Source organism: Varanus komodoensis, unplaced genomic scaffold (assembly GCF_004798865.1).
Source record: "Varanus komodoensis strain SLA01 unplaced genomic scaffold, ASM479886v1 scaffold23, whole genome shotgun sequence".
In the NCBI taxonomy this organism is placed as follows: domain Eukaryota; kingdom Metazoa; phylum Chordata; class Lepidosauria; order Squamata; family Varanidae; genus Varanus; species Varanus komodoensis.
Window position 1 is genome coordinate 12,295,947 of NW_025335627.1, and position 25,936 is coordinate 12,321,882.

The following is a 25,936-nucleotide window of genomic DNA, read 5'->3' on the forward strand; positions in this document are numbered from 1 at the left end:
GAAAATAAGCAAGCCTATAGTTGTGCACAAAATTAGCTTTGTGTTCTACTGATCTTATGGAACTTTTACTCATGATGTCAACACAGAATACATACACGATGCAAACCATACATTGTTAGTAGCGTGCATTGTATTGGTTGCTTTTTTCCAGAAATAAACAGTCCTACAGGGCCATGATCTAAGCTGGGGCTGTGAGAGGGACTCTTTCAATTCTTCCTACCACCAAGTGCCTCCCCAAAAGTAGGAGCAAGAGAATCAGGAAGGCTTGAGCTCACTGAAGTTCTCTGAGCTCTGCCTCAAAATGCAAGCTGATCCATTACTGAGTTTTGCTGCTTGAATAAGAGAGCCAGTGTGGCGCAGTGGTTCAGAGCACGGGACTGGGACTCAGACGATCCGGGTTCGAGTCCCCACTTGGCCATGGAGCCAGCTGGGTGACTTTGGGCCAGTCACAGACTCTCAGCCCAGCCTACCTCACAGGGCTGTTGTTGTGGGGATAAGATGGAGGAGGAGAATGATGTAAGCTGCCTTGAGCCCTTTGTAGGGAAAAGGCAGGATATAAATCACAATATAAATATAAGAAAACTGCATACTTGGGGTAACATTTTTTTAAAGTGTGCTTTCAAATACATATTTGCCCTCATTCATTCATTCATTCATTCATTCACAACATATTCAAAGTGTATTAATAGTGTATCCAAATATAAAGATAATTGCTCAAATCAAAATATAATATAAAACATTAAATAGAATATTTTGAACAAAAAACAAATCAAACCAATTTTAAAACTAGCTGTTAAAATCCATTGTTAAAATTATTTATTTATTTATTTAAAATATGTATGCCCCATCCTATATGCAAAAGCGTCTCAGGACGGCTTACAGAAATCAAAACAAACAATCCAACAATTAACAATAATTAAAAATATACATAAAACCAACAATAATATATCACAAATGAAGACAAAATCAAAACAGAATCAAAATCAAAAACAGGAGCAAAATCAAAATGCAACTGTAAAGTAGTTAAAACCAGATTAAAATTCCTAGCACTTAAAATGGTGGACAAATAAAAAGGTTTATTTAATATCCGGAGAAAAGGTGAGGCTCTGCCTGTTGCCAAAATGCTAGGGGACCCTATTCCAGAGGTCCTACTGAGAAGGCACTTCTTCTAATCAGCATCTTCCTCCCCTCCAGTAAGGTCCTGCTAAGAAGGACCTTATTGATGAATGTGTGAAAATGTGTCTTTTCTAACACATTTTTCTAACAAATCATTTTGAGATCACAAGCTCCAGAACAAGCAAGCTTTGTCAGCAAAACACACATTCGGTTGGTGGTCCAAACAGAGCAAATTTCGTAGTCAATGATCTGAAAAATTCCCATACATCCTTACTGAAAAGTACTTTTTATAATAAACAGTACTTTAGGGGTAATAAAAGCTCAGTGGAGTGAGTAATTTCAATATGAAGTAGCACAGGGAGGAAAGAGTTAAAACTTCCCATGTGCTATGTCTTCCATGAAACTACTGTTACTGAAAAAAGCAAATGGCCACTACTAAGCATGCTTCTATATAGCTTGGTCCTCTAAGACTCCTACCAGTGAAAGCAGTGCTTGCTCTTAAATGAGGTAAAAGTTGAATCAGGTTTCAGAACTCTTCAGACTTTACACAGTTCTCAGAACTTTGTAAATGCAAACAGCATCTGTGTTTCTCAAAACAGCATTTAGATGAGCACATTCCCCTTGAAGATACGTAGGCTCTAGCACACACATGCTAGAGACAAGGCAAATAATGAACCTTCTCTTCCCCCCTCCCAGCAAGAAAGGGAGTGCAGAAAATTGGTTATGTTTTTCAGCTAGGCATACATTTACCTTTCTTACCCTGGCCATTGGCAAAATAAAAATACCAGTGAAATGCCTGTTAAATGTAGATGAGCTCTCATGGATCCCCTTCTCTTATTGCAAGTGGGCTTGACCATAGATGAAAACAAACTTTGTGTTCTCTCTGCAACCTGACCCCATGGATAATCTCTGGTATATACTATGTGACCAAGGGTCTGGTTCTACCGTTCTGTCTCTTCTTAATTTAGACATAATATGCTGACAGATTTGTGTTCTGCAAGACAGTTGAATGACTTTAGATTTCAGGGTTTTTCCCCCTCACTGAGCTGAGTCTGGGTTTGTATTAGTTCTTGGAATTAGTATTTCCATATACGTAACTTCTCAGGAACTAAGAACAATTGTTTCTTCACCCCAGACTCTAGCGATTGATACAGACAATAGCACAAATACCTTTAAAAAGCAAAATGTTTAATTCAACTCTTCAAATCTGTTTCCCATTGACTGGATATTTGCAAACTATTCTCATGTTTTCAATTTCCTTTGCATAGTGACCCTGTAGCCATTTGGGGATTTCATGACACAACCTTATAATCTGCAATGTTGTGAGTAACACTGGCAAACACGACTGAAAAGAGATTTTAGCAGGCCTGAAAATAAAACACACTTTTCAATGAAGAGCTGCTGAAAGACACAGGTCTTCAAGAGTTGTATGAACAAAGCGTTAGTTTAAAGAAGTCCATAACTTTGTTGGAACATTTTCTTGTTTGCAAATATGTATAGTTGTGTTTTTGTTGTTGAAAAAAGGTTTGCAAAACACTGATCTAATCTCTAACTCTGCAAATATCAAAATCCTTGCTTTAAGCCAAAGTGAAAATGTTCATTTTGTTCTTTTTTGTCCATATTGCAACTGTCTTCTATAATTGAAACATTAGACAGTACTATGTAAATTCTCATAGCAGTAATCTGTTATTTAAAACTTCAATAAACAGTGGCTGGTTAGTCTAGTTTAAGATGCTTGTGCTTTAAAATCTAAAAAAGATGCAACTCCAAATAAAAAGGATGGGGAGGAAAGAGGAAAACAAAACTCAGACAGCAATTATTAATATTGTTTAGATCTTACAGAACTAGGGGTACTGGAGCTGGATGTTGTTGATCTTATCACAGCTTGCTGTAATAGAAACAGTACAAAGAGAAGAAAAATTGCTGGTTTCAGCTGAGATGTAATAGCCCTATTTCCGGTCTTTTTCCATGCTATCAATGGAAAGGCTGTTCCTCACAGTGGAACAGTTGAAACCTTTTCTCCCCAGTCAAATTTTAGGTCCTTCTGTGAAAGATTGTGCTCTGTATACTTCTTTTGAGAGAAAAACTTTCTAAATTCTTTTAGATATTTCTGGAAACCTATGGGGCTGAATTGTTCCATTATAATATTACCAAGTTAGACCTCATTCTTGTAATCCTCCCTGAAACTCATTATGGAAGTTGAAAATACAGGGAAAACAAAAAGTAGGATAAAATGCTAGCGTAAGCACAATTGGGGGGGCAGATCTTGCTTTGTTAAATGAGCCTGAATAGTCTATTCAAATTTCCCTGAATCTGTTAAAACTAACACATTTAAATCTATTCAGGATGCAACACTGTGACCATTAGACAATGTCTAGATGGCCATAGAAAAGGTTGGAGTTCCAGCAGTAAGCTCAAAACAGCATGCAGATGGAGCTGAAACTCTAGTTTCGGAGCACCCTGCCCCTACAGATGGTGCAGTTCTCATTGTACTGCCTGTGAGTGTGAAGTCAAAGGCCAGCTTTGGATCCAGCAGGGTGGGTGGTGGGGACAGGAAATGCCCTCCTATGAGTATCCTGGTGATACCTCTAGCTCCTCTCCTTGCAAACTGCTGTACAGTGCCTTGCAAAAGTATCCATCCCCTTTGACTTTTCCACTTTTTGTTGTTTTACAACCTGGAACTGAAATGGAATTGGTAGCATTGATGCAACTTGATGTACACAAGATGCTACAAAGGTGCAGAATATTTTTTATTGTAGCACAAACATCAACATCTTATGAATCAGCAAACTAAAATGGACAGGAATGGGTGAATTTAATTCAGATGACCATCAGGTGTACTACTGTGGGCAAGAATCCTTCAGAAGAAATGGAGTAGCCTTCATCGTCGATAAAAGAATAGGAAAAGCAGTACTGGGATACAATCTCCAAAATGACAGAATGATCTCAGTTCGAATCCAAGGCAAACCATTCAGCATCACAGTAGTCCAAGTCTATGCCCCAACCACTGGTGCAGAAGAGGCTGAAGTTGACCGGTTCTATGAAGGACTACAACACCTTCTAGAACTAACACCAAAAAATGATGTCCTTATCATCATGGGGGATTGGAATGCTAAAGTAAGAAGCCAAAAGGTAACTGGAATAACAGGCAAGTTTGGCCTTGGAGTACAAAATGAAGCAGGGCACAGGCTAGCAGAATTTTGTCAAGAGAATACGATGGTCATAGCAAACACTTTTCCAACAACCCAAGAAATGACTCTACACATGGACATCACCAGACGGTCAACACAGAAATCAGATTGACTATGTGCTCTGCAGCCAAAGATGGAGAAACTGCATACGGTCAGTAGAACCTAGACCAGGAGCTGACTGTGGCTCAGATCATGAGCTTCTTGTTGCAAAATTTAGGCTTAAATTGAAGAAAGTCGGGAAAAGCACTAGGCCACTCAGATATGACCTAAATCATATCCCTGATGAATATACAGTGGAGGTGACAAATATATTTAAGGAATTAGATCTGATAGACAGAGTGCCTGAAAAACTATGGACGGAGGTTCACAACATTGTACAAGAGGTAGCAACTAAAACCATCCCAAAGAAAAAGAAATGCAAGAAAGCAAAATGGCTGTCTGAGGAAGCTTTACAAATAGTTGAGGAAAGAAGGGAAGCGAAAGGCAAGGGAGAAAGATACACCCAACTGAATGCAGAATTCCAGAGAATTGCTAGAAGAGATAATGCCTTCTTAAATGAACAGTGCAGAGAAATAGAAGAAAACAATAGAATAGGGAGGACCAGAGATCTCTTCAAGAAAATTGGAGATATGAAGGGAATGTTTCATGCAAATATGGGCATGGTAAAGGACCAAAATGGCAGGGACTGACCAGAGGCAGAAGAGATTAAGAAGAGGTGGCAAGATTACACAGAAGAACTATACAAGAAAGAGCTTAAGGTCCCTGATAACCACAATGGGGTGGTCACTGACCTCGAGCCAGACATCCTGGAATGTGAGGTCAAATGGGCCTTAGGAAGTCTGAGCAACAACAAAGCTAGTGGAAGTGACAGTATTGCAGCTGAGCTATTCAAAATCTTAAAAGATGATGAAGTTAAAGTGCTACACTCAATATGCCATCAAACTTGGAAAACTCAACAGTGGCCACAGGATTGGAAAAGGTCAGTTTACATTCTGATCCCAAAGAAGGGTAATGCCAAAGAATGTTCAAACTACGCACCATTGCACTCAGTTCACATGCCAGCAAAGTTATGCTCAAAATCCTACAAACTAGGCTCCAGTAGTATGTGGACCGAGAACTACCAGAGGTACAGGCAAGATTTCCAAGAGGGAGAGGAATTAGAGATCAAATTGCCAGCATACGCTGGATGATGGAGAAAGCTAGGGAGTTCCAGAAAAACATCTACTTCTGCTTCATTGACTATGCTAAAGCCTTTGATTCTGTGGATCACAACAAATTGTGGCAAGTTCTTAAAGAGATGGGAATACCAGACCATCTTATTTGTCTCTTGAGAAACCTATGTGCGGGTCAAGAAGCAACAGTGAGAACTGGACACGGAACCACTTATTGGTTCAAAATTGAGAAAGGAGTTCAGCAAGGCTGTATACTGTTACCCTGCCTATTTAAGTTAGTTGCAGAGCACATCATGAGAAAGGCGGGGCTAGATGAATCACAAGTTGGAATTAAGATTGCTGGGAGAAATAACCTCAGATATGCAGATGATACCACTCTAATGGCAGAAAGTGAAGAGGAACTAAAGAGCCTCTTGATGTGGGTGAAGGAGGAGAACGCAAAAGCTGGCTTGAAACTCAACATTAAGAAAACTAAGATCATGGCATCCTGTCCTCTCACTTTCTGGCAAATAGATGGGCAAGAAATGGAGGTAGTGACAGATTTTATTTTCCTGGGTTCCAAGATCACTGCAGACGGGGACTGCAGCCAAGAAATTAAAAGACGCTTGCTCCTGGGGAGGAAAGCTATGGCAAATCTAGACAGCATACTAAAAAGCAGAGACATCACCCTGCCAACAAAAGTGCGTATAGTCAAGGCTATGGTTTTCCCAGTTGCAGTGTATGGCTGTGAAAGCTGGACCATAAGGAAGACTGAGTGCTGAAGGATTGAGGCCTTTGAATTGTGGTGCTGGAGGAGATTCCTGTGAGTCCCTTGGACCACAAGGCAATCAAGCCGGCCAGTCCTAGAGGAGATCAACCCTGACTGCTCTTTAGAAGGACAGACCCTGAAGATGAAACTCAAATACTTTGGCCACCTAATGAGAAGGAAGGACTCCCTGGAGAAGAGCCCAGGGCCAGGAACAATAGTTGGCAAAAGAAGAAGGGGGCGGCAGAGGATGAGGTGGCTAGATGGAGTCACTGAAGCAGTTGGTGTGAGCTTAAGTGGACTCCAGGGGAAGGTGGAGGACAGGAAGGCCTGGAGGAATGTTGTCCATGGGGTTGCAATGGGGCGGACACAACTTCGCAACTAACAACAACAACAAAGCACAAAAGTTAAGTAAACAAAATAATCTTGCTATTGTTGGTTGCATAAGTATCTCTCTTCTCCCTCTTCCTGTTGCTGTGAATGAATAAGCTCTGGCACAATCCACTACCACTGGATGTCATAACCTGTAAGCAGTTGACCAGAGTCTACCTATGTGCAGTTCCAGTGCCAAATGATCTCAGATGGAATACAGATGTTTCTCAATGGTTCCAGAGTTTTTTAGAGAGCATGCCTAAGCACCAGCACCATGAGACCAAGATGCTGTCAAAAGAACTTCACAATAACCAACAAGGAGGAGCTGATAGATGGGGCGCAGATTAGAGGAGCTGTGAATCCAAGTGATCACTCCGTCCTTTGCTTTGAGATCAGGGGAATGGGGATGACAGGTCAAGTGACAGGTCAAGTATTAGAAGGTGGGATTTCACAAGGGGCAACTTTGGTCAATTGAAGACCAAAGTGGGGAAGGTTTCCGAGGAGAGGGTACTGGAAAGCAAGAGAGTTGAAGAGGAGTGGATGGCACTAAAATGAGAGGCGTAAGCCTTGACGATACCACTAGTTACCAAGGTAACTATCAGGTTATCAGGGAGGGGTAGCACCTCTGGTGTAGGGGCACGTCGTGTCCTCTTAGGGCAGCTCATCCACCTTTGGTCCCCACTTGTCACCCAGCTCTCACCTGTGGCTCCCAGTAGCTGTAGCATGCACAGCGGCCACACCCCAGGCAACAGCTTCGACAGGCTGGCCAAACCAGGTAGAGGGTAGCTGTTGGGTCTAGACCTTCGGTGAGATAGGGACTTGTCTGTCCTGAGCATGTGAAGACAGACTCCGGCAAATTGAGCGGGTGAGACCTACTAGAATAGTCATGAAGGCAGTTTCTGCAAGCATTGTGGTATGCTAAGAGCATGGCAAGACATATAGACACCCTGGTCAACCACAGCATCTACCTGAGTGACTGAGCAGCCCTCTTTAGGACCACACTGCTCACCTCCGTAACAAGAGGAAGGGGCTAGAAAAGGTGCCCTAAACATTGTTTGCTTCACAGAACCCTGGCCAGCTTACCGCGGCTGGAGGGGATCCCATCTTATGCGGTCGAACAACAAAACTGAAAACAAAACGCAAGGTAACACCACTGACTATTGGCACATGGAATGTACCCACGCTTCAAGACAACCACTCAGCAGATTGACCAGAAAGAAGAACAGCCCTGGTTGCCAGAGAGCTCGCAAGATTTAACATCGATATTGCAGCCCTGTGTGAAATTCGCCTAGCCAACGAAGGTCAGCTCACAGAAACAGGAGGCGGTTACACATTCTTCTGGTGTGGACATAGCAGTGATGAACGTCGTGAATCTGGAGTTGGCTTTGCGGTTAAGAATCATCTTGTCCGCATACTTGCCAGTCTTCCCAAGGGTGTGAACGACCGACTCATGACAATGCATCTCCCACTACCGAGAGGAAAGCAAGCCACACTGATCAGCGCCTACGCTCCCACAATGACGAATCCGGATGAAGTAAAGAACAAGTTTTATGAAGATCTCGATGCCCTACTCTCATCCGTGAAGTGCACCAACAGGCTGATTCTACTTGGCGATTTCAACGCGAGAGTAGGATCCGATCACTCTGCCTGGGATGGCGTCATTGGAAAAAACGGAATCGACAAATGTAACAGCAATAGCCTACTACTACTGAAGACATGTGCGGCTCATGATCCTATCATCAATAATACCATCTTCCGCCTGCCCACTTGCAAAAAGATGTCCTGGATGCACCCATGCTCCAAGCACTGGCATCTCATTGATAATGTCATCGTGCGGAGGAAAGACAGACAGGATGTAAGGGTGACCAAGGCCATGCCGAGTGCTGACTGTTGGACTGACCACAGACTCATCATCTCCAAATTAAGCCTTCACATCAAGCCTAAGAGATGTCTGCAGGGAAACAAAGCTGTGATGAAAAAGATCGATGTCAGTAAACTGAGGAACCCCAACACAGCAGCTTCACTAGCAGAAGCTCTTGACAACCAACTCTCAGAACTGCAATTAGAGGAAAATGCTGAGAAGGACTGGGAACGCTTCCGGGATATTGTGCATTCTTCTGCACTAAAGGTTCTTGGACCCTCACACAGGAAACAGCAGGACTGGTTTGATGAAAATGATGAAGAGATCAAGGCCTTACTTGCTGAAAAGCACTGCCTTCACCATGCTCATCAAAACGACCCGTTGTCAACAGGTAAGAAAAACGCCTTCAACAACGTTCACAGGACTGTACAGAGCAAGCTTCGCAAGATGCAGGACTCCTGGTTGAATGCCAAAGCAGATGAAATCCAGAAGTTTGCTGATAGAAACGATGCCAAATGGTTCTACGAAGCCCTCAGATCCTTGTATGGACCTCAGCCTTCAGGGAGCTCCCCTCTACTGGACTCAGATGGTGCAACTCATTACTGAGAAGACTCTGATTCTACAGTGTTGGGCTGAGCACTTCCAATCCATACTGAACTGCCCATCCTCCATCAATAACAAGGCAATTGACAGAATGCCCCAGGTGGATATCAACCACAGCCTGGATGCCCCACCATCAAAGTCTGAAACCCTACAGGCCATCAGTCAGCTGTCCAGTGGCAAGGCCCCAGGATCTGATGCTATCCCAGCGGAAGTCTATAAGGAAGGTGGTGCAGTGCTAGTCAACAAACTCACTCAGCTGTTCCAGTCCTTCTGGAATCAAGGATCCATTCTTCAGGAACTGAAAGACGCATCCATCATACACCTCTACAAGAGGAAAGGAAATCGACAAGTCTGTGATAATCATAGAAGAATATCACTGCTCTCCATCACAGGCAAGATCCTTGCACGTGTGTTGCTGAATCGCCTGACTGACCACCTGGAACAGGGTCTACTACCTGAGACACAGTGTGGCTTCTGCAAAGAGCGTGGCACTGTGGACATGATTTTTGCAGCTCAACAGCTCCAAGAGAAGTGTCAAGAGCAGAATCGTGAACTGAACACCACCTTCGTGGACCTCACCAAGGCATTTGACACTGTGAGTTGCGAAGGTATGTGGCGCATCATGTCGAAGTTTGGATGCCCTGACAGATTCATCCTGATGGTATGTCAGTTCCACGACGGCATGACAGCTCGTGTTTTGGGTGACGAGAAGCTTCAGAGGCCTTTCCCGTCACAAATGGCATCAAGCAAGGGTGTGTGCTGACACTGACCCTGTTCAGTATAATGTTTTCAGCCATGCTGACAGACGCCTTTCAGAACAACTCCTTGGGAGTCAGCCTGAAATACAGGAACGATGGGAAACTGTTCAACCTGTGAAGACTACAGGCTGTCACCAAGATAAAGGAGACTGTGCTACGAGACCTCCTTTTTGCTGATGACTGTGCCCTGAATGCTGGATCAGAGCAGGAAATGCAAGCCAGCATGGACAAATTTGCAGTAGCATGCGACAACTTCGGCCTCCTCATCAACACAGAGAAAACCAAAGTGCATCAGCCAGCTCCAAAAGCCCAATACCAAGAGCCCACCATCACAGTGAAGGGACAAAAGCTGCAAGCAGTAGACCAATTTACATACCTTGGCAGCACCCTTTCCCATGCAGTGACAATTGACATCGAGGTCAACTGCAGAATCGCCAAGGCAAGCTCTGCATTCGGCAGACTGCAGACCAAAGTGTGGGACTGCCGTGGAATAATCCTTGCTATAAAGCTTAAAGTCTACCAAGCAGTAGTGCTAACTACCCTGATGTATGCCAGTGAGACTTGGAAAGTATACAGGAGGCATGCTAGGCAACTGAACCACTTCCACATGACTTGCCTTCGCAGACTTTTGAGGATTCAGTGGCAGGACAAGGTGCCAGACACAGAGGTCCTCTCCAGAGCAGGCCTGCCATCAGTTCACACCCTGCTGATGAAAGCCCAGACACGCTGGGCAGGCCATGTTGCAAGGATGCCAGACCACCGCATCCCCAAACAGCTCTTCTATGGTGAGCTGTCTCAAGGAAAGCGATCGCACGGGTGACAAAAGAAGTGATGCAAAGACATGCTGAAAGCCTCTCTCAAGTCCCTGGTTATCGATGCCACCTCCTGGGAGACCCTGGCACAAGACAAATTGACATGGCACACGCTGATCCACCAAGGCTGCCCAACTTCTGAAGCCAGAAGGACAACTATAGCACAAGAGAAGCAAGCACTCCGTAAAGCCAGAGTTGCAAACATTGCAACAGTGGTGCCCACACATATCTGCCTGACATGTGGCAGAACACTCCGTGCCCGTATTGGCCTTATCAGCCACCTGTGGACACACCGTGGACAACTCACAACCCATTAGATGTCAGGGTCCTCATCGAAAACGATGGACGAACATCACCAGTTACCAAGGTGGGGAGGCAAAGGAGAGCACCTCCATGGATGAGAAGAAAAGTGGTAAAAGGCATTAGCTAAGAGGAACCTCCATAGGAAATGGGCACTGGGGCAAGTCTGATCAAATTCGCAGATGATACTAAACTGGGAGCAGTGGCCACAACTGAGGAGCAGGTACTCCAGATCCAGAAGCATCTGGGAAGACTATGGAAGTGAGCGGCGGACAACAGGATGGTATTCAGTGTCTTTAAGTGCAAGGTCTTGCACTTGGGGCATAGGAATGGGTGTCATACGTACAGGTTAGGGGACAAGTGGCTGCAGAGCATCACTTGTGAAAAGGATCTCAGGGAGCTGGTCAACTACAGGCTAAACATGAGTCAGCAGTGTGACGCGGCAGTCAAGAGGGTGAATGCCACCCTTGGATGCAAGGGGTATTACTGCTACTCTACTATTTAGTGAGCCCACAGCTGGACTATTGTGTTTCATTTCTAGGCTCCTCATTACAAGAGGAATATAGCAAGGTTGGAATCAGTGCAGTGAAGGGCCACTAGGATGGTGGTTGGATTGCAGGATAAGCCATATGAGGAGACACTGAGGGAACTGGATCTTTTCAGCCTGGAGAAGAGGAGACTCAGGATCTGTTGGTGACATATAGGTATGTGAAGGGATGCCATGCAGAGGTGAATTATGGCCTTTTTCTCCTGCAGTGGAGTGCAGGACATGTTCCAATGGAGCAAAGCTCAGGGAACCAAGATTTAGGGTTGATGCCAGGAAGTACTTCCTGACATTTAGAACCCCTAGGATATGGAATGGGCTTCCACGGGAGGTGGTTGAAGCCCCATCAGTGAGGGTGTTAAGGATAGGCTGGACACGCACTTGGTAGGCATGTCATGAGTGGAGCTGGCTGGAGCCAAGAGTCAGACTAGATGGCCCAGGAGGCCCCTTCTGATTCACTCTGTTTCGATGTTTCTATAAATTTGTAAAGAAGCCCTAATCAGGGTTAACAAAAGCACCCAAGCTATGAACATTCCCTGGAGTATTATTAAATCTATATTTACAAAATGGAAAAAACATGGCTGAACTGCAACTTTGCTTAGAGAAGACTGTCCATCAAAAGAGGCCAATGCTGAGTCTTAAGAAGCTGTAGAGACAGTGCTGAAACTGAAGAAACCATCCATGGGCATATTACTCAGATGCTCCACAATGTTTCATTTTGTATCAGTGATGGTGTGAAAAAAGCCATTGTTGAATCAGCCCATGTGAAGTTTGCAAAAAGTCATGTGGGAGAAACAGCAAATATATAGGAAAAACTTCTCTTTTCTCATGAGCCCAAACTTGAACTTGTTGGCTTTGCTGTAAACCTCTGGGCATGCTTTGAAGCCCACAGTGTTCATTGCCCTATGAATGCCATCACCATGGTGAAGCATGTTGAAAAGTCATGTTGTAGGGATGATTTTCCTTGGCAAGGACTTGGAAACAGGTCAGGATTGAGGGCAACAGAGCCAAATACAGGACAATTCTAGAAGAAAACCTGTGTACAAGAGATCTGGAACTGGGGCAGAGAAGGATCTGTTGGACAAGACTCGTAATACCAGAATAAAGGCAAGAACCTGAATAGCTTAAAGCTCAGATCTTAATTAAGAATCTGGCAAGTTGCTATTCACCAATGGCCCCATTCCAGCCTTATAGCTGAACCAGTTATGTCAAGAAGAATGGCCAAATATTGCAGGATCTAGATGTACAAACCTGATAATTACCAAAGAAGACAGTGCATTGACTCAGTTGTGAATATCTACGCAAACAGTAAGTGCTGGCTTGTTTTGGTGTATTTTTGTGCCACAATAAGAATATTGTGCCCATTCACAATGAAGAGTATCTTATATACATCAAGTGGTAGGAGTTCCAGTTAAATCCATTGCTCTTCCTGGCTGGAAAAATCAACGGGGTGTGAATACTTCCACAAGGCACTGTAAATTGGCCATCTAAACATTTTTATCTGGAGGGTAAGGGAAGTACCAAAGTAATCCTCCCGTTCACATTGCTCCCGCCTTCCATTAGATGTCAGTAATCAGAGGTCAGAGGCAGCCCTATTGAATCACACTTTAAAAAGAAAATGTGCTTGGGAAAGAATTCTAGAACAACTTTTTTTTTGGCAATTGGTAGAAAGCTTTTAAGTATCCAAAATGATATTTCTGAACATAATTATCTTTGTTTCATGCCTGACTTCTACTCTTGCCATGTACTGTAAATCTCCATAGTGCACAACAGATGGCAGCAAAAGAAAGCTTGCTGGTAAATAGGAAAAATAGATCATCCAAGAATTCAATAGTTACAAAGCAGTATAATTGTGGATCTATTTTTTATGGCTCAGGCTAGGTAGAATTCTATTTCACAACTAAAAATGTATACCAAATATGTTTTTTCCAAAGAGAGCTTTGACTTTTCTGAAAGAGAAGTTTAATGTAACATATTTTAGTCTGTAAAGAGAGGTTCAACAGATGGAATGCCCACTGCTGATGGAAAGCCAACTGCTTTTCTAAGATCCCTTATTAATGACTTAATAGCAAGTGTCCAGCAAAAAGGTGTGCATGTCATTTCACTTTTGGCCCTGCATGTGAGCATCTGAGGAAAAATGGGCAAGCATCCCTTCTTTAAAATCCTTTGCCAGAATAACTTTTTGTTAATACTTTATTTGCCAGAAATGTCTGTCATATGCATATGTATTGATTTACTTTAGAAGTCTCTGTCATTCAAAAATGGACTCAATATTCAGTGTCTTTTTTAACTGGCCAACTAGGATTTCAAATCTGTGTTATTACAAAAATGCAGAACCCAGAAAAAATTGAATACATACTTCTACAGAACACGGAGAAAGAGGCCAATTTTGTTTGCCTCCTCTGGCATAAGGTTTGGCATTCTTGGTGCCTCAGTAGGGATAGCTTTTGGCTTGTAACCTAAACATTCAACAAGCCACCTTCTTTATTGGCCAAGAATATGTCATCCTCAGCCACTAAAAGCTTCCTCAAGCATGAGTTCTCCATATTGGTACTAATCTGACCTTTTCCCCTTAGTTATCTCCAGTTTGCCTCATGTGCAGCTCCTGCCTTCTGCTTGGCCATATATGCTTTTCAGTACTGTTTTAGTTCCAAGTGGGGGTAGGGAGAATTCATGAAACTGTCCCTTTTTCCCTTTCCCTTTTTGTGTAGCTTTGGCAGCTGTTACACTCCACTCCCTGCTGCTACTGCATGCCATTTATTCTTGTTCGAAGGGAAGGCCAGCAAGCATTGAATCCTACACTCATTCTGATTCATGTTCTGTGGCCACATCTCTGGCTGTATAGTGCCATGACATGGAATCAACAATGCTTCCTGACCTCAGTATGGCATCTTTTCGAAAGTGAAAAGGGCATCCAGCAGGAAGTTTGAGTTGACAGGGTACTGAATGCATTGTCTCCATGTGCACCTTCCCAAGTTCTCAGCCTTTGCACAGAATGGCAAAGTTGGAGGAAGGGGGAGGAGTCCATTTTTGCTCTAGTCTGATTTACTGCCAGTTTAGAGGAAGGAATAAGAGCTCAATGGAGGGAGTGCATGGATGCATTCTGATGGACTTGGAGCTTTCACTGGTCTACAAGGAGAAAGCCTTGGAAATGAAAGTAGCTAAATTTTACCAGAATTGGGTCACTAATAAAGGAAAATTAAGTCCTGAGTATTAATTTGCTTCAGTTTCCAAGATACAGCTTCAAGTCAAAATTGCATCAAAACAATTCAAAATTATGAGGGGGATGTGTGATTATGCTCCGTAACTTTTCTGCAAAATTGTCATTTGGTTCACTCTGTGAAATTAGATGTGGTTCAGGAGGAGCATATGGTAGGCTAAAGTTTGGGTCCCCTGACATCGACAGCCCCAGATCAGCTGCATCCTGCTCATTGTCTTTATCATCATTTGAGTCTAGAGAGTAAGATTCTGGTGGATCTGGAATTGGCAAGTAATTCCAATACATGTATTGTTCATTACATGTATTGTTCCACATGTAATGCAACAATAATGAGGGGCCCAACTCTTGTCCTGATCCCCTATTTTGCATCCACAATATATAGGTGGTGTGCCTTTCTTACCACTGCCGTCATACTGCACTTTTGAGATGCAAATGTAATCTCGCCACAAATGTAGCAGAATTCATCTGCGTTGTTTACACAGTTTTGAGGCATCTTGGCTTCTGAGGGAAAATATCACACAACTGTTCCTTGGAAATATTAAGCAATGACACTTTCACAAGCCACCAGATGTAACTGTATGGTACGTAGATCTGACCAAGACAAATGTACCATGCAATAAAAGAACAATAAATCACAGTCAGGTAATCATCTTTAGTCTCAAAGTGAAGATAAATTTATACACTTCCATGTGGTGCCATTTCATTGTTCTTCCATACTTTGTTGAGAGGTTATGAGGCATCATGATCAGACACCTCCCTCCCTTGTAGGCAAACACACTCGCCTCTGTATAAATCTTTATTGTGAAGTATCTTGAAAACCTTAGGTAACCAGCACCTTTATCACCTGTTTTCTAATTCATCTAATCAAAATATGTAAGAATTAGCACATTTTATCTCTGTGGTTGATAATTTCCCAAAACGTGTAGACCAGTGTTTTGCTATTAGCGTCTTCTCTGTGTTCATCAGTCTCCACCTTGAGTCAAGGAAAACCAGGCTTTGACTATTACCATGCCCCGGATCTGATTGGCTTCATGCTTTTACCTGGCAGTTCCCAGACTCTTTTAACACTCTATGTCTGAATGTCAGACCCTTTTTCCTTGAGAACACCCTTCCAGACTAGCATAAATTGCTTTATCTCTTAGAAAAAAAATCAAGGCAATGGTAAAAAAGGGGTTCTTAAAACTGAATGAAAAACTCACAGATACAAGCAAACTTGAGCTTTTCCAACCGCTTCTTTGGGGTTGATGTTAAGCAAAATGAAGGGAAATGGAAAACACCTGAGTTTCCAAGAGACAATGTATAGGGGTGCAGATTAGGAGAGCTCTGGATGTGAATGATCACTCCATCCTTTGCTTTGAGATCAGGGGAATGGGGATGAGCGGCACATGTTTAGCTAGTTAGTGTGATTTTTGTAACTGTTTTCTGTTAGCCAAGGCATTCTAGATTGAGAGAGGTATTACTACCACTCTATACAACTCTGCTGTGCCTGCAACTGGAGTATTGTGTTCAGTTTTGGGCCCCTCGTTACAGGAATGATATAGCCAGGTTAGAGTCAGTGCAGCACAGGGCCACAAGGATGGTGGCTGGTATGAGGAACTGGGTCTCTTCATCCTGGAGGAGACTCAGAGGGAATCTGTTGGCAACATACAGGTATGTGAGGGGGTGTCACACGGAGGTGGGGAGAGACCTGTTCTCCCCTGCAGAGGAGGACAGGGTGCGTTCAAATGGACCCAAGCTCAGGGATCCAAGGTTCAATTTGGATGCCAGGAAGTACTTCCTGACAGTTAGAACCCCTAGGGCATGGAATGGGCTTCCATGGGAGGTGTGTGAAGCCCCATTGGTGAGGGCGTTCAAGGATAGGCTGGACCTGCCCATGGCAGAGGACTGGCTAGAGCTGAGGGTCAGACTAGATCGCCCAGGAGACCCCTTCTGACTTGCTCTGTTTCTATATATTGGAGCTGTAATAGACTTAGAGCTGTAGCTTATTAATGTTTCTTCAGATAGTGTTCAGTGGCTTTCAAGTAAGTATACATAGGATCTTAATTTTGATTACACTAATGTTTACAATAGAGTCTCCATTGGACAACTGGGACACATTCAATGGCTGTTCTCACATTTCTCTGAGAACAAAAATTGGCCTGGTGATTGCTTGGATATGGCATCAGCCTTGTGCGCAGCACTTGATTCCCTTGCAGCAGCAGATTAAAAATCAGCACCTCCCATACTGGTCACAGTAGCAATATAGGAAGCTAATTTTAAGTGTCACACCAGTTAGAGAGTCAACAGGATTACACTGCATGAGAGGGCAGCCTACAGCCCTCCATGTCTCAGAGCCTAATTTCAAAAGCCCTCGAATGGATCAGATGAACTTGTGCAGCTGTCATGAGAGGAGAAAATGTCAGAGAGAGAATGGGGTGGTGGGGCTTCTGCAGGCCCACTGGGATTATGGGGCACCACAGGAAATTGCTGAGGGAATGGAGGCTTGAACCAGGAGACCACATAACTTCTATGCCCACACAAGTCTCATTTTGAGGGCATTTTCCTCTACCTTCAGGTGCCAAATGAAGCTTGTATGAGGTTATTTATGGAGTTCCAGACAGCACTGGCTTCTGCCCCTGACCTCTTACTGCTTTGACTCCCCCTATCCCAAGGCAGAAACAGGATCGCTTCTCGATCATCCCAGAGAGCAGGAGATGGAAAAATGGGCTTAAGTTACAGAAAGTCAGATTCCAGCTAAAATCAGAATTCCTGTTAGCATAGGACAACAGGAACCAATGACCTAGGGAGGCTGTGGACCCTCAAGAGGCATTCAAGATGCAACTGGACAGGATGGTTTAACCAGGTATCCTGCACTGAGCAGAGTGTTGGACCCAAAGATCCTCTGGCCACTTTCAGCTCTACTTATTCTGTGGCACCGTGAAGAGTTCCAGAGACCTGAGGGGCGTGTCCAGTAATGCGTTCGCCTTCCTGTGGCTTTTGGAAATCTCACGAGCTCAAGCCGGGCGCAAGTCGAGCCGACCTCGTGCACAGAGCAAGCCCGGGCGGCCCAGCTGGACGGCTCTCCAACGCCGCGGGGCTCCATGTCTTCCTGTCCAGCCCTTTCGCCGTAGCTTGCGCTCCGCCTGCGCGCACGGGATCGCGCCGCCTTAGCAACCAGGAGCAGGAACGTGCCTGGCGGGAGGAATCTCACCAGCAGCTCTAGTTGTGCGATCCACAAGCCCGGCCGACCCAATCAGAGGCCCGCCGCCCACGTGCCCCGCTGAGCGACTGATGGGGACGCAAGGCGGCTCTCTTTCGCCTCTCGGATGGGAAAGCCCCCAATGTGAAAGCGGCGGCGCGCTGGCGCTCGTCGCTGCGCTTGCTCGGCCGCCGCCGCCGCTCTCCCCCTCCCCCTTCACCGCCCCCGGCGTCCTCCAGGGCGCCTGTCCTCGGGATGGCTCGCTCGGCGGCGACGCGCGCCGCTGGGACCTGACCAAAGGAGAGGCGTCGATGCCATGGCTCTGGGGCTGGTGGTGCTGCTGAGGCGCTTCTTGTGGCTGAGCCTGGGTGAGTGGGTGCTGCCTCGTGCCGGGGCGGCGATGGGGCGGGGGGGAGTCCCTTGTTGGAGCGAGGACGAGGGCTGTGGCTAACGGGTAGACGTGGTGGCAAAGAGGCTGGTTGCCCACATATCGTGGCGACCTGCGTGGAGACTGGAACCCCCTTCTCTTCGGTGGGAATTAATGGGACTCTATCTCATGCTACGAGTTCACGAGCTAGTCCCGGCTCCGAGAGCTGCTGAAGGCAACTGGCAATACCAAGCAGCCTGGGCGATTTCTCACCAGTTCCCTGCCTGATGCTAATGGCCGGGGTGACTGGGTCTACTTTACTTTCTAAAAAAGTACGAGCGCTCTTGGACCGAAAAATGATGGCGCGCCTTCTTTGTTTCCCCTGAGAGTGGTTCGGTTGACGAAGAATGAATTTGTGGGCACGTTCTGTTTGGTCGCTACTTGCTCTTAAGCCTGGGAGGGATCGCCTTTGGGCGGTGGATCGGGGCCGGCGGCATCTCAAGGCACTCCGTCTCGTTCCCTGAGCGTCCAGGAGAAGGCTTCTGGAAACAAGCCTGGGGCAGCTGTTAGGGCTGCGTTTGAAGGAAGGGCTCACCAGTGTGGGCACCGTGGCACGGAGGATCAGGCCCACAGTGCCGGAACATCCGCAGCTTTCCCTACCCACTCGCTAACTCGCCGTCCTTCCCTCACCAGATAACAAGGAGCCGAGGGTCAGCCATTGCGGAAGAGGACACCGCATCCTCTCCCGCCCTTACCTGCACGTTGGCGCTACGCGCAGCCCCTGCGCCGCGCCGTTCGGTTCTCAAACTCTCGGCAGTGAGAGGGGGCGAAAGAGCGGGCAGAGGTAGTGCGCGCTCTGCCGCGGCGCACTCCCCTTTGCCCCTCGCTCCCTCTGGGTGGCTCAGCCCGATTCCTCCAGCTGCCTCACCTGACGACACGGTCGTGCAAGCAAGGACAGCCTTCCAGAAGGGGAGGCCAGGCGAGCGGCTGGGGCGAGCGGCAGCCGTCGGGTGCCTGCAGAGAGAAGGAAAACCTAAGCAGTGTCGTCCCCGGTCACCCTCTCACCACAGCTTTGTCTTGGCCACCTGGCCCCTCTGAGGAAGCATGCAAGCAAGAGGAGGCATCCCATTCCTTTCTCACTCACCCTTCCTCCATTACCCAGGAAGAAAGAAGGAGAGCAAAGAGGTACTTTGGGCCCACAGCTCCTTTTTGTGGTGCCCAGCCAGGGTGAATGTAAGCGAGAAGCGGGGAGGGGGGCATCACTGCCTTACAGGCACACTTCCTTGCCTGTCCCCAGAAGTGGCAAAGCTCAGAGGAGGCCCTTCACCTAGGAGAGCCCAGGGTTCTTCCTGGCTGGGGATTCTTCTGCCTTTTTTATGGCCAGTGTTAAATGGGCAAGAGAAAGAAGACTGGGAAAAAAATGCCCCCCCCAACACACACCCCCCCCCTTCACTTAAGGGCCTTCATTTCCTTCAAAGTAAAAGTGTCAATGTTAAGCAGGTGCCCCCCCTTCCCAAACGTGTGTAATTTCATAAGAAGTCTGGTCCTCGGTAGTGGAGCACCTGCAGAATGCTCAGTTTTAGCCCGCAGCTGGGCTGAAGAAGCTCCACTGTTGAGCCACTGCCAGTCAGGGAAATGAGGCTGAGGAAGAGGGTCCCGTAAGGCAGTCTCTTGTTCTCCTTCTTGTGCCACTGTACACCAACCACTGTTGGCTTGATAGCAACCAGTGTCTTTCAAATACACCAGTATCATATCCATGCTTTCATCAATATCTTACATTTTTAAAGCTAGGTCTTTAAAAGTGGTTGTACAACTAGGAAGACATATGTGACTGGGGGAAGTGCCCAGGGGTATTTCTCTAGCTTCCACTGATCAGTTGTAAGTAACTTAAGGACAATAGTCTTTAAAACAGGTTGGTGTCACTTTCATTAATTCCTCTACTCAAACTTTTGCCTACTCTTCATAGTTCTTCATTCTTCCATCTCTTGCTTTGCGGATTTGGTTGGCCTTTTTCATCCTTCACAACATCACAAGATTTCTGGCAGTGATTTAGAATTATGGTATATTATAAAACTTCTCATAAATTAGAACAAAAAAAATAGACTGCCTGCAGTGAGCATGCTGTGTGATATTAGCAAGGTTATGTTTCTATATGAAAGAGAGATGTTATATTTGTAAAACTAAAGCTATAAAACTAAGTAAACATAAATTAACTAAAAATTCTTCAGTATTTAAATAGACACTTGGACAGAATAACTGTCCAAGTGTCTGTCCAATAACAAAGCAGAACAACATGCTTTTGAAGTACAATGTGAAGATGCCATTTACATCTGCAAATGTGCATGTGCGCATGCATGTGCGCATGAGCTGGAAGGCCAGTGGGGGTCACCGTCCATTACACATCAGCTCCTTTTTGTGCTTGCATGCCTGTATATCATGCCATCAATGTGTATGCTGCTTTACAGAAAATTAGCCCCTGCTCCAAGAAGTCAGGCTTGGTTTCAGTAGGGGATGAGATTAAGGGTTTCCGTATTCTATTTCAGTAGCAATCTCCTTTCCTCAAGAAGCTGAAATGGCATGCATAGATTGCCCCCTTCTCTTTTTATCTTCACAGTGACTCTGCCTACCCTTGTGTTGTGTTAGGTCTGTGACTGGCCCAAGCTCACCTAGTAAGAGCTTCCTGAGTAGGGCTTTGAGCTGGATCTCGCTCCAGCACTCTTACCACCACACCACACTGTCTCTTTCAAGGCAAAGGCAGCATTTTACTTTCTCTTGTTTTACGACTGGTTTGTTTTTTAAAAATACATGCTTTCTGTCAACACACATAACTGAAATTGAGCATAAATGTGACAAGTTCCTTCCCTCTTTCCATTATTCCTGCCTTTCAAAGTTTGAGAACAAATATTTTAGTTATTCTTAGTTGTACATGTACATGGTAGGCATGTCATGAACAGAGCTGGCTGGAGCTGGGGTTCAGACTAGATGGCCCAGGAGACCCCTTCTGACTTGGTTGTTTCTAAAAAGAACAGATACACTGACATCTACAGTAGATACAATGATATTCCTGACATTTTGATGGGGTGCTTCAGTTAGTGTACTGAAAAATGTTCATCCTTGTATAGATGGCAGGATTGTTTGAAGAAGGGACCATTTCCTTTCCTCCTCTTTCTTTCCTATGTTTTTCTCCATGGCAGAACTCTACTGAATAATGTATTGGCTGTGCTATATATAATGATCTTATCTGTACAACATAATTAACTATTTACTAGTTTAGTTTGTAATTCTTCACTAGGAAACAGAAATTGTCTCTTTCCTTTATCAGATGTTTTTATTGTCCAAGAAATGACAAATTGATCATATGTTGGTTTAAAAAAAGCTGTTCCAAATTGTACAAGATCCTTCTTTATTATAAAAAGTAACACATTTTTCTTTCATAGAACATAGAAATAGGACAAGTCAGAAGGGTCTTGTGGGCCATCTAGTCTGAACCCCTGCTCCAGCCAGCTCTGCTCATAAATTGGTTAATCATATATTTCTTTAACTGACATCTTAAAATGTTTATTAGGGAGTAAGTCCTACTGAACACAGAGGGACCTATTTCTGAGCAAACAGAAATAGGATTGTGATGTTTTAAAATGCCCTTCTTTACGAACGGAACTACTATTTTAGAGTGAGATTTATATTAACCAGAAATGTGTTTGATTCTTTTCCCCCACTGCAAGTTGAATATTTAGGCAAACATACCAAAACTAAATACTTGGTTTGGCTAAATTAAAATAGGTTTTATGTGTGTTGGGAAGATGCTACCAGTTTTAGTAATTACCCTAAAATTCTTCATATATTCAGAATGAATTTGGTAATGGTACCTTATGGGTTCATAGCTTAGAATCAGTCCCCCATGAGTAATAGTGTTTGTGGTAGGTCTAGGGATATTAGCGAAATCTGCAACAGATTCACATGATGTTGTATGTCATACACACTATGTTGTAAGCCGCCCCGAGGCTTCGGCGAATGGGGCGGCATAAAAATGTTTTAATAAATAAATAAATAAAATAAATAAATGATTCCCTGAATCCAGCCTATCGATTCCATAGAGGACCAACTTTTCCCAAGTTGTATAGATTCCGTGGATCAGTTTTTCACTTTCAGGAAAAATTAGGGCTAATTAGCAGGAATGTATTAGCATAAGTACATATTAGTACTACTGTATTCCTGCTTATATATAATAATCTTCAAGAGTGTACTAGTGCTAATGTACATGAGTGAAAATTCTTATAAAAAATCTGACTCCATCAATGGGCGAAAGATACTTGACAACCTCTGAAACACAATCAGCACAAACAACAACATTTGTACATCCACAGGTAGGTCAACTCCTTGGGCCAGGCAGGATTGCTGAATGCCTTGGATTAAGTGCAATCTGCCAATCTAGATTTATACTAGACTGACAAGGCAAGGGCCACTCTACCTGTGGCTTTATGCAAGGAAGGAACATGAAAATAAGCCACTCATCTATTCTTACATCCATGGGATCCAGGCCTCTGGAAACAATACCAAGTAGTCACTTTGCATAGTCCTGATATTTTATTATTAAATGGTAGTCTAGACAACTTGTTTCATTGACAGTTATCTTTGAGTGTGGACAAAGTCTGGATCACAGTGCAATTAAAAAAACTCTACAAAGCAGTTTGTACAGAATTCCAACCCTCAAGTGTACATGTCACATGTGAAGCTACTATATTCAAAGTGTTTGTGTACAGCTTTCTAGACTAATTGGCAAGATACACATACTGAATGCAAGCATGATCTGACATAAACTCTGTAAAATGAAAGTACTGTAGCACCATGCTTGATGAGGAATATGGACAGTGACTATTATTATGTGCCATTTTTGTTGTAGTGATTTATCATTATTTGTCACATAAAGGTCCCATTTTAATGGATCAGCTGCAATGTGGGTAACATTCTGTAGGTTAATTTATTAAAGAATAGATCATTACACCTGTTACATTTATGTAAATATACCTGGTATATTTTGAATTCATTTGAATTCAGTGTGGGGACCACATTTAATTTTTCTCCTTAAATGGCATGTCTAGGTGTAAATAGTTTGGGATGAATTGGGTTTGCCTTTCCATCACAGTATCAGCCTTCAGTTCATGATTATCAGGTATGGCAAACTTGGGCACCTAGGCAACACTAGCAATTGCTCCCCCCTCCACACACACACACACACACTTCTGATACCACCCATATCGTAGATGTCTATTACAAGGCACATCCTCCAAGCTTTTCTTGAATTGGAAAGAGCTCAGAGAAGTACAAGGATCTTTCACTAGCTAGTCATAAGAATCTGTATCATTTACTGGCAAATTAAATTTTGTTAATTGAGAATTGATGATGTGTTGAATAGCAAACACAAGCTTTAAAGATGAAGGTAAACAATTATTTTATAATCTGACATAATCTGTCCCTTTTTTTGCATATTGAAGCTTTTCTAACTAGAATAATCTAATCCATTGATGTCTATGTGTTGGCTCATTTCAGATGTAAACCATGATTCCAAAACATGGTTTCTTGCATTGGTGAATTAATACAAATGTGGATTAGCACATGTACACTAGCACTGAGGTGAATTAGCACAGCTATCTACCTGGCCCAAGTGAAAAACTGGTTTTCAGTAAAAAAAAAAGCTGGTCTGTTCTGGAATCTGCAAGTAGAATTCATAGAAACCAAAACTTATTTGAGTCTGCCATGGATTTCTCCAACATCAGGTTCCTTGCAGGCAAACCATAGTGATAGATAGCTGTTTTCAGTGATTAGACATAGAAATGACAGCAGTTCACCTTAAACTAAGCATGCTAATTAATTTATATTATCTACTGTGCATTGGAATGAAATTCTGGTTTAAAAAAATCAATTCCATCAATGACCAGATGATGAAACAGAGGTCTCCTGACAATTCACAAAACACAGATGGAGCATATTTAACAAAATTCATACAACCTGGTGGAAATCAGGGCCCTTGACAAAAGAATGTTAAAGTGTTGAACGACTTGGATGTTTCCTAAATGTCCAATTCACCTACAGAAGTCTACTCCAAGATCAGTGCCTGGTGGATGGTGTGTTTGAGATGCTGATGTTTGATATTACTGAATTTAGAGGGGCAGAGAAAGATGATCGGAGTAGACTGTGTGGGTTGAAACTAAAGCCTTTTGAGGTACAGGAACTCTTAGCAGCTGAGGGAGAGCAGCAGATTGGCCACTCTCGGAGAGTGCCTGTTTCCTTTCTCTGATGCTCTGCTTCAATATTTGTAAATAAAGCAGGTGTCATAACGACTCTGTGTTCTCTTATTGCAAGGAACTAAACTCAATAGTTCTGCCCCCATGCTTTCTCCCTAGTCTTCAAAGACCAGTATTCCTCTGGTCTTTGGAGTGAAACGTTGCTGTGCTCTTTGGTTTCAACTGAGCCGAGAGGAAGCAAACACTAGTAGTTCTGAAATAAGTTACAGCATTGCACCAACAGATGGAGAAGATGCTGCAGTGATCTTTAGAATAACTTAGAACAACTGCAAAGAAGTTTGTAAGGAGCCTATGGCCTTGTTCGATCAATAGCTGGATGGGGTCAAAGCTGACCCCAAAGTCCAGTTTCAGAGCATGAAGTTGGATGGGGCTGAGGAGATCCATGAGCATGGATGAACTGGGATTGTAGAGGTTTGTAGCTGCTGGATCAGACAAAGGGTCTCAACTAGAAATGAACCAAGAAATGTTGCCAAGATGTCTGTCAGCAATGAGGAGAGTGTGATGCTTGAGAAACAGGGCAAAGACTTGGAAAGGTGCTCGGGAAAGGATTTTCAGGTGTTGAAGCAGTTGTAAACCCCACTGGACGTCTCCTTCAGTCTCCAGTGCAGACTCATCCAAAGGAAACTAAACTTAATAGACATAGAGTGCTGAAACCCTTAACTAAACTTAACACATTTTGCTGCCAAAGTTTTGTACAATGAGGTATAATGAAGCCAGGAGCAGGAGGCAGGGACAGCAAGCTGTTTTCATCCACAGAAATAAATGCATAGCTTGGCTTCATGTAAAGAGGTAGGCATGGCCTTATTCTGTTGACATTTTAATTTGGTTTCTGCAGTGTATTTGACCCACCATGGTGTTCTGATAGCTGCATGTAGATGCAGTACCTTTGAATCTTAACAGAAATCAGTTCAAAATGCAAAAGGTTATCAAAAATGTAATATTTTCATAGTTCTTGAAAATGCTCACGGATAGCCCAGTGTGATCAAAGCAAATGCTTGTGCCTATACAGACACTATTTAACATGGTGAGTAATTGCTTGATTAAAACATCTTGGTACTCAGAAAAGACAAAGGAGAAAATATTAGGCATGTAGACAAGAGAGGCAAAGCCATAGCCTGCTCCACCCCCAGAATGGACATCAGAGGCAATCCCTGGAGCCATCTCCATACCCAACTGTGCTGGTAGCTTTGGGCTCACCCCATGCTCCTACCAGTGAAGGTACTGATGGCTAACCCCCTCCCTCAAGGCACCATTAAGCAGAACTAGGATTCATAATAAAGTAGGAAAACAGGCGGGCTTCTCTAGGTCTTAAATTTCATCGCAAACATTCCATGCAGTCCTGCCATTGCTAAGGGAGAAAACTCTGAGGACTAATATATCAGCAGTCCAAAGCTG

At 44.1% G+C, this 25,936-nt stretch overlaps 1 protein-coding gene across 9 annotated transcripts in view; it reads left to right on the forward strand.

Annotated features, from left to right (window-relative positions):
- The window catches only part of LOC123024263 (receptor activity-modifying protein 1-like), a 110,794-nt gene that overhangs the window by 37,295 nt on the left and 47,563 nt on the right, over positions 1-25,936 (forward strand). Inside the window, exon 12 of one of the 9 annotated variants that reach the window (XM_044431769.1) lies at positions 2,385-2,823. The exons of 7 other annotated variants lie outside the window; for them this stretch is intronic. In XM_044431769.1, coding sequence (XP_044287704.1) covers positions 2,385-2,395 — 11 coding nt within the window. In that variant the 3' untranslated portion in view covers positions 2,396-2,823. Of the gene's footprint in view, positions 1-2,384; positions 2,824-18,158; positions 18,241-25,936 lie in introns of those variants that run through there. One more of the 9 variants, XM_044431776.1, reaches the window with a different exon arrangement.